This window comes from Tenrec ecaudatus, chromosome 16, assembly GCF_050624435.1.
Source record: "Tenrec ecaudatus isolate mTenEca1 chromosome 16, mTenEca1.hap1, whole genome shotgun sequence".
In the NCBI taxonomy this organism is placed as follows: domain Eukaryota; kingdom Metazoa; phylum Chordata; class Mammalia; order Afrosoricida; family Tenrecidae; genus Tenrec; species Tenrec ecaudatus.
Window position 1 is genome coordinate 73,718,514 of NC_134545.1, and position 12,349 is coordinate 73,730,862.

The following is a 12,349-nucleotide window of genomic DNA, read 5'->3' on the forward strand; positions in this document are numbered from 1 at the left end:
CGACAGGACTCCCTGTATTAGGGGCATTGTTGCCTGTGGAAATTATGTACGCCCCTCTCTGAGTTCTAAAGAGCAAGTCAGTCTCCATTCTGAAGTTTGGAGGTCTGGATATTCTATTGCGTAAGTTATCCTTTCATTCAGCTCCCTCAGTCTTCCTTGTTACATGTGTCTTTGAACATTGGGTTGGGGAATTCCAGAAAATAAAACCAATTTAGATCTGATTCACTTTATTCTGATTCACTTTATTCTTAGTACTTATGTAACCATGCAAGTCATGGTTCCTCAGGAAGACTTTGAGAATATTTGTATAAAGAACACCAGGGTAGGTGCAAGACATAAACTAAATTTTGGTAAACACTAGAATTTGTTTTATGATCAGAACATCAGGCAAAGGGGGAAAACTGGAAATGTGGTAGGTGCCAAAACTTTCTAATTGATAAATATTATATTCAAGCAAGACCTGTGGAAAATGCAAAGGGGCTTCAAGAAAGAAGATCGATATGGTCAAGGATTTCATTTTTCTGTATCCACAGTCAATGCTTAGGAACCAGCAAAGAGACCAAACAACACATTGCATTTGGGAGAATATGCTGCACGTTCTTCTTTAAAGTATTGAGGAGCAAGGATCTCACTTTGAGTACCATGGTGTATCTGACCTAAGTCATTATTTTCAACCCAACCCCACAATACGCTTGTGAAAATTGAATAAGGAAGATGGAGTACAAACTGATGTACTTGAATTATAGTGTTGGTGAAGAATATTGAAAGCACCATGGACTGCTAGAAGAACAAACAAATGCATCTTGGAAGCAGTACAGCAATGATGCTCCTTCAAGTGGAGGATGGTGAGACTTCTCATGTGCTTCGGATATGTTATCAGGAGAGATATCAATTACTGAAGAACAATGTTATGGATCAGGGTTATGATCACTCACCTGGGGCATATTTTGACACATCAAATTTAGAATGAAAGTAAGCACAAAGAGAAAGATAAAGAGAATCATGAAAGTAAATATCACCACACAGATGTGACCAGATCAGTATCCTCTACAACTTAAACTACCTTTCATAAGAAATATTTTAGGTAACTTTGACAAATTATATTTACAAATTGACTTTTCAGATTGCTATCCATTGCTCTTTTTAAAGTACATGAGAGAACAAAACCAAATGCAATAGTCTTCCCTGTTGGCAGTCCAAGTCACATAAAAATGTCGCCTATTTACTGGAAACAGAATCCATTGTCATGAATGATTTAATGACAAGGAGCCTTATTAAAAAGAAAAAGAAATTGGGCCATCATTCTAAAATATCATAGGCAAGAATCATCATCTTCCATATTGCATAAAGGAACAAGATGGTGCTTGAAGAAGAATGGACACGTTTGTATTATATTGTTGGTGTAAAATATATAATACACTGTACACATTGCTATAATGATGAAGAATCTCTCTATTTTGGAGAAGTACAGCCAGAAGGCTCCTTGGAAATAAGGAAGGCAGGACTTTGTCTCACTTATTCTGAACACGTGATCAGAATGGACCAGTCCTTGGAGAACAAGAATATGTTTCGTAAAGTAAAGGACTGACGGAAATGAAGACGCTCACTGAGATGGCCTGGAAAGTGGCTGCAACACTGAATTCAAACATGCTGGTTTTTATGAGGATGGCGCAGGGCTGGACAATGTTTTGTTCTAAGTGGAGTTGCTTTGAGTTGGAGTTGACTTGACTAAGGTGACTAGGTTTAACATTGGTAAAGCAGGACACCACTGACAGGGCGGGAGGGGGTCTTGATGAAAATTTTGGTGCATATGGAGCAACAAAAACTTTAATAGAACGCAAAAATAGTATTGCCCCGTCCTCATATTTGTTCTATGTTTGAGCCCATCGATGGAGCCGCTGAGGCAATCCATCTTGTTGAGCAGCCGGTCTCTCCGGAGAACATGTCCAAAGCATATGTGCTGTCATCCTTGCCTCTAAGGAGCAGGGAGACTGGTCTCTGTTGGTTTTTTGGCAGTCTGGGTACTTTAATGTTCTTTACCAGCATCATAATTCAGATGCATGAATTCTTCTTTTGCCTTCCTTACTCAATGTCCAATTCTCACCTGCATGTGAGGCCATTGGAAATCCCATGGCTTTTATCAGGCATACCTTAGTGCTCAAAACAACATTCTTGCTTTTCAATATTTTAAAGAGGTCTTGTGCAGAAGATTTACCCAATTCAATGTGTCATCTGCTCTCTTGACTGCTGCTTCCATGAGCATTGATTGTGGATCCAAACAAGATGAACTTCTTGACAACGTCCATCTTTTATTTATTGTGATGTTATCTATTGGTCCAGTTGTGAGGATTTTGGTCCTCCTTATATTTAATTATAATTCTTTCTGAAGGCTACAATCGGTGATCTTCATCAGCAAGTGCTTTAAGTATTCCTCCCTTTGAGCAAGAAAGGTGGTGTCACTTGCATATCACAGGTTTTAAGAAACCTTCCTGCAATCCTGATGCTGAGTCTTATTCATCTAAACCAGCTTCCCTGGCTATTTGTGCACATGCAGACTGAATCAATATGGTATGATGCTGCAGCACTGATGTGCACCTTTCCTGATTGTAAACCATGCACTATTCCTTTATTCTGTTCACACAGCTGCTTGCTCCTTGATGTATGTACAACTTCCACATGAGCACAACGTAGTGTTTTGGAATTCTCATTTTTCTCAAGGCTATCTGTAGTTCATTAAAGGTCATACAATTAGTCAATGAAACATAGTAAATATCTTTCTGGTTTTCTCTGCTTTCAGCCACGATTCAGCTGATGTCAGTATGTTATCCCTTGTCCTAATTATAACCTTGTTCGGTGTGTGATAAACTTAAAACTTAATATAAGCATTTTATCTATTTTTCCCAAGTGTATATTGAGCTTCAATTCTTCTTCCTGCCCATCATGTCATCTCTAGATGGGAATATTCTAAATATTCTATCTAAATCAACTGCTGAGGAATGCAGATTTTCTGCTCTTATAGTGGTATGTGTATATATTTCATGAGAAATAATAACTTGTTTCGCTTTTATTTTCATAGATTATATTTGATGGTGAAGAAGTGCTCCCACAGATCATTTTAAATCCTCTCACTGTCTCAAAGTTATGCAACCAAGATACACCAGAATCTAGGTGTGACAGGATCCCCTTTGCTCTGTTTGTAGTTGATGCAGAAAATATAAACATGGTATGCATATATAATAGTATATATCCTGAACGTTTTCAAATAATATTATTACCTAAAATGCTTTTTTTTCCCTGTAAAACCAAATAAAGACTTTATTATACGACACACACACAAAGCAACTGGTACAGAAAAGGCAGTTTTTGGTTATTCCGCTGAAAATTTCTTTCCATGATTTCTCCCATTAAAGTATAGCTTTCAAAGCAACTACCACGACAAAGGAAGCATCTAATTAGTCCATTTTCTTCTGATCCAAGAATGCTGAACATTTACTGTCCCATCTGTAGTTGTATCAGCAGGGTAATGAACACAGTCTATATTACTTTACTACTCTTTGAACTCCAAGAACTGTTGAAGTCTTTTCTGATGTTCTGCAGATGCTTGCACAGCATTCAAATGCTCGCCAAAAGTAGTGGTTATTCGATAGATGGCCGTTTTCAGGGACGCTCGGAATGCAAATCTTAACGTCTTATAAGAAGTGTCCACAGGGCTTCCTGAGGCCCGGGGCGGTTTGCTGGACACATGAGGAAGCTTGAAGTACTTGTCAACTGCCTCTTGCAGCGTTAGTAAAGTATTAAGAATAGCTGGTAGTGTGGTCTGCACAACTCCAAATTGATCTTCTGTAAATGATGCTGCGACTAAGTGAGACAGACCTTCTAATGCCCAAATATGCACTTGCGCATCTGCAAAAACAGCCTGAATGGAGGCCTCTGGGTGCTTACTGAAAAAATACATTATCAGCACCCGCTTTGACAGGAAGTTCTTCACCTGATCACATTTATTCTGAATCCAGGAAGAAATCACACTTGGTTGACCCATTGTCTTACCCTCAGCACTCACAAAGGTAGATGGTGGTGGATTACAAAATTCAGTCATTTGCTGATCAGATGCAGAAGTCCATAATCTAGGCCCTCTTCTTATTAGTTGAGGACTTTGAGGTGACCTATAGCAGGTGCTTACATCAAAAACTCCAGCCATCCGATTAATTACGCCAGAACCTAAGGGCGTCCCAAGGGGACTTACAACATCAGGTGTAGATAATTTTGACGAAAATATCGAGGATTTCACTGCTGATGTCACTGAAGGCCGAGTCATCTGGCTAGATTTCGGTGTCTGAAAAGTGATTTCTTCTGGAGCGGTTGGTGTCCTCGAGCCCCCTGGGCAGAACGACATGAGCACTCCCCCATTCGCAGCAGCAGTTTCTTGGTAGAGAACCAATTTCTGCGTCATGTCATTTAGAAGACTCAAGCATTCCCTTGAGATAGCTGTCCAGTTGTGCGGGTGTCCACCTGGTTGGCTGAGACCAAACAGTTCTTGTCTTCGTAAAGGAGAATACTGAGAGAGCAACATCAGGTCCTGCAAGGCCAAATACTTGATGATGAGGGGAGGACAGCTGCTTAACACTGCAGGGAGGCATCCATCTGACTCCTCTGCAAACGGTGGCTGAACGGGGAACAGATGAGCCTCTGTAACATAGATTTTGAAGAGTATCCACGAGATATACCAAGTTGTAAGGAGAAAGACACCACACAGCCAGACATGGTAGAGTAACGAGAGATTCAGGAAACCACTCACAGAGTCACTAGGATGCAATTGCTTATCCTTCTGAAGGTCCATAGCAGTGGTAATCCATGCTTTAGGAATATGGCCCAGAAAGTAATACAAAATGCAGAAATTTCGAATAAGAAATAGTGATTCCACGCAACTATGTTTAACTAGTAAGAGCAGAGATCTCCTAAATCGCAAAAATTTGTATTGCTGTATGATGGGAAAGGGAAGATAATTCATGTTGTTGACAAAATACAGAAGGCTGTAGCTGTAGCCCATGAATGCTCCAGCCAGTAGGAAAAGAGGTGATGTTCATTTAAGCAGGTGTGAGCAGCAGGGCTGTCTAGGCTCTCCGCACCAGTACAGGGAACAATGAGGAAACTGTACTGGCCCTTGGTGATCACTGCAGCACACCACGCCATCAGCATCCCCATGGAAGCATGCACAGATGAGTGCATGACCTGCTGTGGATGCATGATCTTCCCCATCAGGGCCAGTCTGGAGCAGGGGATGCACGGCACAACTGTATAAAACTCCACATTGAAAATATTTATTATTACTATTACCGTTGACAACAGCAGGAGGTAAAAGATTGTATATGAACTATAGAGATCGTTGAAAGAATCTGACAGCCACTGTATTGGATGAAATAAATCAATTCTGCTGAAGATGATGAATACTGTAGTACAGATGGGTAGATGTCGCCCGCCAGGTCTCGCCAGCAAGAAAAGACGCGTTACAACAGGATTCTTCCACAGGCGTTTTATTGTGGGTTCAATTGCTGTAGCGGATAGAAGACCCCGAAGCCTCAAACTGCTGCTGCTTATATATGCTCTGTGGGGACGTGCCATGCATTGATTGGTGCGTTTGCCAGAACCCTATTTTGCATACTCCAGGGTGGAGTTATGACTACGTCATCTCAGCAGCGCGCATGCGCTAAGTGGTTGTTTACCACTTAACTGGGCCACCGCCCTGACTGCCCGGCGCCATCTTGTAATGGCGGCGAGAGCTGCAGCTTCCCACATTGTGAGAGCTGCGGCTTCCCACATCTCCTCATTTATTTATTTTAGGCCTAATCCATCGATCAATCCCGGAGCTTCCAGCAGCCCCAGGAGATCAAGATGGATACTAATCCATCGATCCATCCCAGAGCCTCCAGCAGCTCCAGGAGATCAAGATGGATATAAAAACCCAAATCTGGTCACCCTAATGCATGCAATGAGCAAAGCTCCACATGGTGCAAGGGCTGACCAAGATCCAATTTCTGTCACTCTTCCCAGTGCAATGGGACAATTCCCTTGGGGTGCAATTGCTGACAACTTATGGGGGTTAATTTTCTTTTAACAAAGAAAGCCAAAGATCATGGGAACCACCGCGCTCAATCGCTAATAATGCCCGCGTAATGATGACTTTGTCACGTTTTTGCTGGGCCTTAAGCTTGCAGAGCAACCATAGCAACAACATTCCTCCACAGCATATAATTGCAGCAAATGTAAATACTCCCACCCACTCTTTAAAGTAGGAAAAAGCAGTAGAAAGCCAAGAAGTAAAATCTCCAACAGTTATAGTTTTCATTCGTGTGCCATTAAGGGTCGTGATTTGCATCCGAAGTTGTTCTTGAAGTTCTTCCAGTTCAGCTGTCCATTGTCCAGTAAGGTACTGGGATATGTTCTTGCTGCTAAAAGAAGACTCATTCAAGAATTTTAAAGGTGTTATGCACAAATTAGGTGTAGAAGAAATACAACTTAATTGCACCATGCTCGTAAGAGTGTCCACTTGCTGTTGTAGTAAATCAACTCTCTGATTCACTAGCAGTATTCCAGATATCAATCGAGCATCCATTTTCTGAGCTGTGGATAACGCTTCTGATGTAGATTGCGTAATATTATTAATGACATTTGCTGTCATTACTTGATTAGACATAGCCAATCCTGCTGTAACCGCTGCCGCAGCTGAAACCATAATGGCTGTGATAATTGCTGCGGTAATGCCAAAATCTCTTTTTCTTCTATAAAGTGTGGCAATAGGAAAGGCATTAGGATCTGCTTCAACGGGTATGGGTATCATAGCGGGAATTTTTACTATCAAAGCAAATGGCACAGAGCCATTCCAACATTCAGCAAGCCAACACTGACTGCTAGAACTATTACATGAAACTTCCCAAAAACTTTTATTTTCTTAACTAATGTTGAATGTTATTAAAAAGAAAAATGGGGGCTGAACACAAACAGGTGACGGCTTAAATTGTACTCTAGACATATTAACCATAGTTTTTACACTCAACCTCTTTGTAGTGGTATTGTATATACCTGTGACATTGTACAAAGTATCATTAATTCCAAACATTTTTGCAAAAGGAGTTACTATTGTAGATGTTCCACGCTGATTATACAGTATCCATTCATACCACGGCCAAGTATTATCAGGACCAGTGGTGTTAGTGCTACTATTCCATTTTGCTTTACCTAGAGCCGGAGTCATATCAAAGCCTGGTATAATAGGTTTGTTCCGATAATTTGGAGACTGACATTGAGTAAAAGAAGGCGGAAAACCTTTTTCAGGTGAGCAACTAGGTAATATGGCACGTCTGGTCACATTAGGTGACGCTACTGATTCATTAATAGGCCCAGAGAGCCTGGCTCCCTCACGAATCATCATGAGTGTTGTAATATTTATCGCTTTTCTTTTCTTAGAGGTACCATTTCCACCTGTGACACCTTGTGCAACTTTCATAAGGGTGGATATAATATTATTAACTGTAGAGTCTCCAGAAGGATCCACCCAATTGACTAAAGACCCATTTCTTACATGTATACAAGGTGCACTAGTATTAATGGTAGTAAAACATAAAATATATGCCAATGTAAAATTACTTGCATTATATACTTTAGGAGGCTCCCCTCTGGGTGTAATACATGGTATTCCCAAATCACATTGCGTTGACAAAAATAAGGGTAATATTGACGCATTCGAGTGTATAGGAATAGGCACAGGCCATGTTTTAGCTATAGCCCATAAAGAAACTCCTTTAACTATTGGGGTCCATATTACCATCAGCATCAGCAGCATTGTTAGGTTGATCCCCATCTTCTTCATTCTTCCTGTTTTCATGGTCATTCACTTTCTTAATCACTCTCACCAGTCTTTCTGGCACCCATATGGGGTTTTCTTCTTCCTGTGGAAAGATACAAATTGCTCCCCGGGACCTGATTAAGATAGGGTCCGGGCCATACCATTTGTTGTCTAGGACATTTTTCCATCGGGCCATTTCCTTTGGTGGCTTTGGCCATTGTCCATGTCTATCCGCAGCTGATTGGCCTTTCTCATCCAAATTTTAAAAATTTAGGGTGAAAAGGGTTAGAGATAAAGCCATTCTAGGGGTAGTGACCGTTACGGTCTCTATTCCCCCCTTTTGCTTTGATAAATATTGCTTTAGAGTGCGATGACAACGTTCCACAATTCCCTGCCCTTGGGGAATTGTACGGCAAACCCATGAAGTGCTTCACTTGCATTTGCAAGCAAAACTGTCGGAACTTGGTGGAAGTGTATGCAGGCCCATTATCTGTTTTTAACATGATGGGCTTGCCCCATGCACTCCAAGCTTCTAAACAATGTTGAATTACTTGGCTGGATTTTTCCCCCATTAGGGGTGTTGCATGTACAATGCCAGAACTGGTGTCCACTGACACATGCACGTACTGCAACTTTCCAAAAGCAGATACGTGGGTAACGTCCATTTGCCAGATGTCGAGAGGACGGATGCCTCGAGGGTTTATCCCAACCGAGGGTTTGGAAATGAATTCTGCACACTTGGCGCACTGCAACACAATAGTGCGAGCCTCTGTGCGAGTAATTGGAAACTTAATGCGTAGGGTGGAAGCAGGCACATGATACAGCTCATGAAAATCTTTAGCAAATTCAAAGTGGGATTTAGTTAACACAGGGAAAGCTCTTGTAGCTTGATCAGCCAAATCATTACCTTTCACCATAGGTCCCAGAAGCAAGCTATGAGCGCGTATATGCTGAATATAAAATAGGTGTTTTCGTTGCAAAATACATTTTCTAATTTGAGTCAAGATGTCTGCCACCTTGCTAGATTGCTTAATGCAGCCAGCAATTTCCAGCTTAGATACTGCGTTGACTACGTAATGGGAGTCAGATATGATGTTAATTGGTTCCGTGAATTTCTTAAAAACTTCTAAGACCACCAAACATTCTACTAATTGGGGTGCATCAGCTAAAAATTGTAATGTAGTCACTTGATCATTTATTACATAACATCCTTTGCCTGTTTTAGAGCCTTCTGTATAAATGTCTAAAGCTTCCTTAATGGGGTTGTTAACAGTGACACGGGGAAAAATTACTGGATGAGCAGTCACAAAGGGCAACAAGGAATGTTTAGGATAATGGTTGTCTATTAGTCCATTAAAACTGCATTTAAAAATTGCCCACTCATCCGTAGTGGCGCACAGTGTAGAAACTTGCTTACACACTGAAAACATTTTAATGGGCCTCCTTTTTGGGCTGCCAATACTGCAGCAGCCAGTCCTGCATTTGACAAAGGACCACCAACTTCCCTACAAGCCTTCATCCATGCCTGCAGTCCTTTGGACTTCCAGGGCGTTATAACTGTTCTACATTCTTTAGTACACTGCTCAAAAACTAATTGCTCAATGAGAGGCATGGCTGTATCTTGATCTCCAAAAATTTTTCCTGCTGCCTCCAACATTCGTGCCACAAAATCTGAAAAAGGTTCGGTAGGTCCCTGTACAATTTTTGTTAAATTGCCCCTAACTCTCCTTTATTAGGCAAAGTTCTCCATGCCTTGCTTGCAGCAGAATTTATTTGCTGATATACTTGCAATGGATATGCTGTTTGATTATTAACCCATCTTCCTTGACCTGAAAGCATTTCAAAATCCCATGTTGGCTGCCCTGCTGCAACATTTTCCCTAGCCTGGGCTGTTAATAAATCCTGCCATAAAGACTTCCATTCCAAATACTGTCCTGTAGTCAATACTGCTTTTGTTACAAATGTCCAATCGGCAGGAGTCATAGCATGACCTGTAAGCCTTTCAATTAAAGATTGAGTATAATTTGGACTTACACCATAAGCTCTTACCGCTTCAGCTAAGTCCTTTACTTGCTTATGTTCTACGGGTGTATGATAACGAGCGTTGTTCTGGTCTTCAGATACTGGATACATTTGTTGAATTGCTCTACGGGTATTGGGTGGGCAGAAGGAGTAGCCACACCCTTTCTGCTTGTCTTCCTTATAAGGTGGTGGTGCTGACGGGCTCACAGTTATCTTCCGTAGAGCACTATACTGCCCTCCTTCGGTCGCTTGTAGTGCGTCATACCGACCCTCCTCATAGCGAGCAGCTACCTCCTCTAACTGCTCCTCCTCCTCCTCTGATAGTTCCAAGAGTTCTAGTTCTCGCCACGGATATAAAGGCTCCGAATGGCAGGTACAGTTTTTCTTTTGCTGATCAGCTTCCTCCCTTAATTCTACCTGCGCAGTTTCTTCCTTTTTGGCAACTCTGTGCTGCCTTTTCCGAGTCTCTTTAGACTCGTCCCGTTCTGTTTCTGACATGCTTTCCTGAACGTCCTCCAAAGCCTGCTGTCCCTGTTGTAATGGCTGTCTACACTCTTTATCCTCAATACATGTTTTTATTAACTTCCAGATGGGTCTAGTTCCCGGTTTCAATTGCCCTTCTTTTGCAGCTCGGTCTACGTCCCATCCCAGTTTGTTCCAGCTCGCGAGAGTTAGAGAGCCTGTAGATACAAACCACGGTGCTATCTCATCCACATTTTTTACAAACTTACACAGCGTCGGCTCTGAAATTTTCAATCCTCTCTTCCTTAATAAAGCATCAAGCGCTGTAACCATGGTCTTTATTGCTGCGTTCCCCATATTCCCTACTTATGTATATAAGGATTTAACACACAGGTTCACACGGGTTTATCTACACCCGATTTATGTGCAAAATAAAAAGCGGCAAGCTGTCCGCCCTTGAAACCGAAAGCGGAAGTGTTAGAGCGCAGACACCAGTTCGCGGCTTTAGCAATCGTTCAGGCTCATGTCTCTCAGAACTTACCTCTACAACCCACGCCGTGTGGTTCTGAATCCTCCCTGATGACAGGGGGTCTCCGTTCGTGCCTAAGGTGGTCGTAAATGCCCGGGTTTCGGCACCAATTGTATCGCGCGCCAGGTCTGCCAGCAAGAAAAGATGCGTTACAACAGGATTCTTCCACAGGCGTTTTATTGTGGGTTCAATTGCTGTAGCGGATAGAAGACCCCAAAGCCTCAAACTGCTGCTGCTTATATATGCTCTGTGGGGACATGCCATGCATTGATTGGTGCGTTTGCCAGAACCCTATTTTGCATACTCCAGGGTGGAGTTATGACTACATCATCTCAGCAGCGCGCATGCGCTAAGTGGTTGTTTACCACTTAACTGGGCCACCGCCCTGACTGCCCGGCGCCATCTTGTAATGGCGGCGAGAGCTGCGGCTTCCCACATCGCGAGAGCTGCAGCTTCCCACATCGCAAGAGCTGCGGCTTCCCACAGGTAGACACAGCACTGACCAAACAATACTAGAAACTATTCTCCAGCCTAAAACGCGCCACAGGATGTCCCGTGCTCCGCCGGCGCAAGGTCGACTCGCAGCTGCGGCCATGGGCATGGTGAGCCCTACTCTGAGGCGCACAGCAGCCTGTGCGCCCGCCCACCACCACGGTTCAAAGGGGCCTGAAATGCTTTTTAATATTTGAACCTTTACTCCAAAATTATAACAGTGTGGGAAACCCACAGATGGTGAACTGTGAGTCAGCATTGAATCAAAGTCAGTGAGTTGTTTTTGTTGTTGTTTTGGAGAAAAGTCATAGGAGTCCTGGTTGTGTGTGGTTCACATTGGTCCAGGATCTTCAGAGACGGAAGTTCTAAACCATTAGCCACCCTGAGGGTGAAAGATAAATAGGCAGCATTGGTGTGGTGTCCTCTCTGAAGGATTGTGATTCCAAACATAGAATGGGCAGGCACTATTTTTTGAGATGAAATAATAACTGCTAATATTTCTTTCCAGAGTCGAATTGATGTATATAATTTTCCCTTTTGCCAGCAGGGATCTCTCTTCAAAATCTTTTGCATGTGCTACAGGTATGGATTTTCATGAGCTTTAAAAATCTTTTTATTGGGTTGTGTAGTTCTCAAATGCCCTATAGTAGTACAATGGCCTGGTGGTGAGGGTAGGGGAGGAGGCAGCTGTACCAATGAGCAGAATTGAAGGGTAGAAAATAAGTGTCTAATTTCAGTATAAATGTTAGCCCCATAGTGGATCTGGACTACTCCATCTCCATTATTATAACACATACATATCTAGATTAGTATTTAGGTACATTAATTTATATACATGTGTAAATATACATGTGTGTGTGTGGAGGCCTGGTGACATATTGATTACATGTTGCAGTGTTATCCACTAGGTTAACAGTTTGAAACCACCATCTGCTCCAAAATGAGAAAGACTGGACTTTCTACTCCATATATATATGGAAATATATATATATATTTCTTCTACA

At 42.2% G+C, this 12,349-nt stretch overlaps 1 protein-coding gene across 1 annotated transcript; it reads right to left on the reverse strand.

Annotated features, from left to right (window-relative positions):
* Positions 1-3,377: 3,377 nt before the first annotated feature.
* LOC142428804 (nucleoporin NDC1-like) lies at positions 3,378-11,482 on the reverse strand. Its single transcript, XM_075533653.1, is given in 3 exon segments — positions 3,378-5,070; positions 5,073-5,462; positions 11,340-11,482. Coding segments are annotated over 3 exon segments (2,028 nt in total). The 5' UTR covers positions 11,455-11,482; the 3' UTR covers positions 3,378-3,547.
* Between the last annotated feature and the right edge of the window lie 867 nt (positions 11,483-12,349).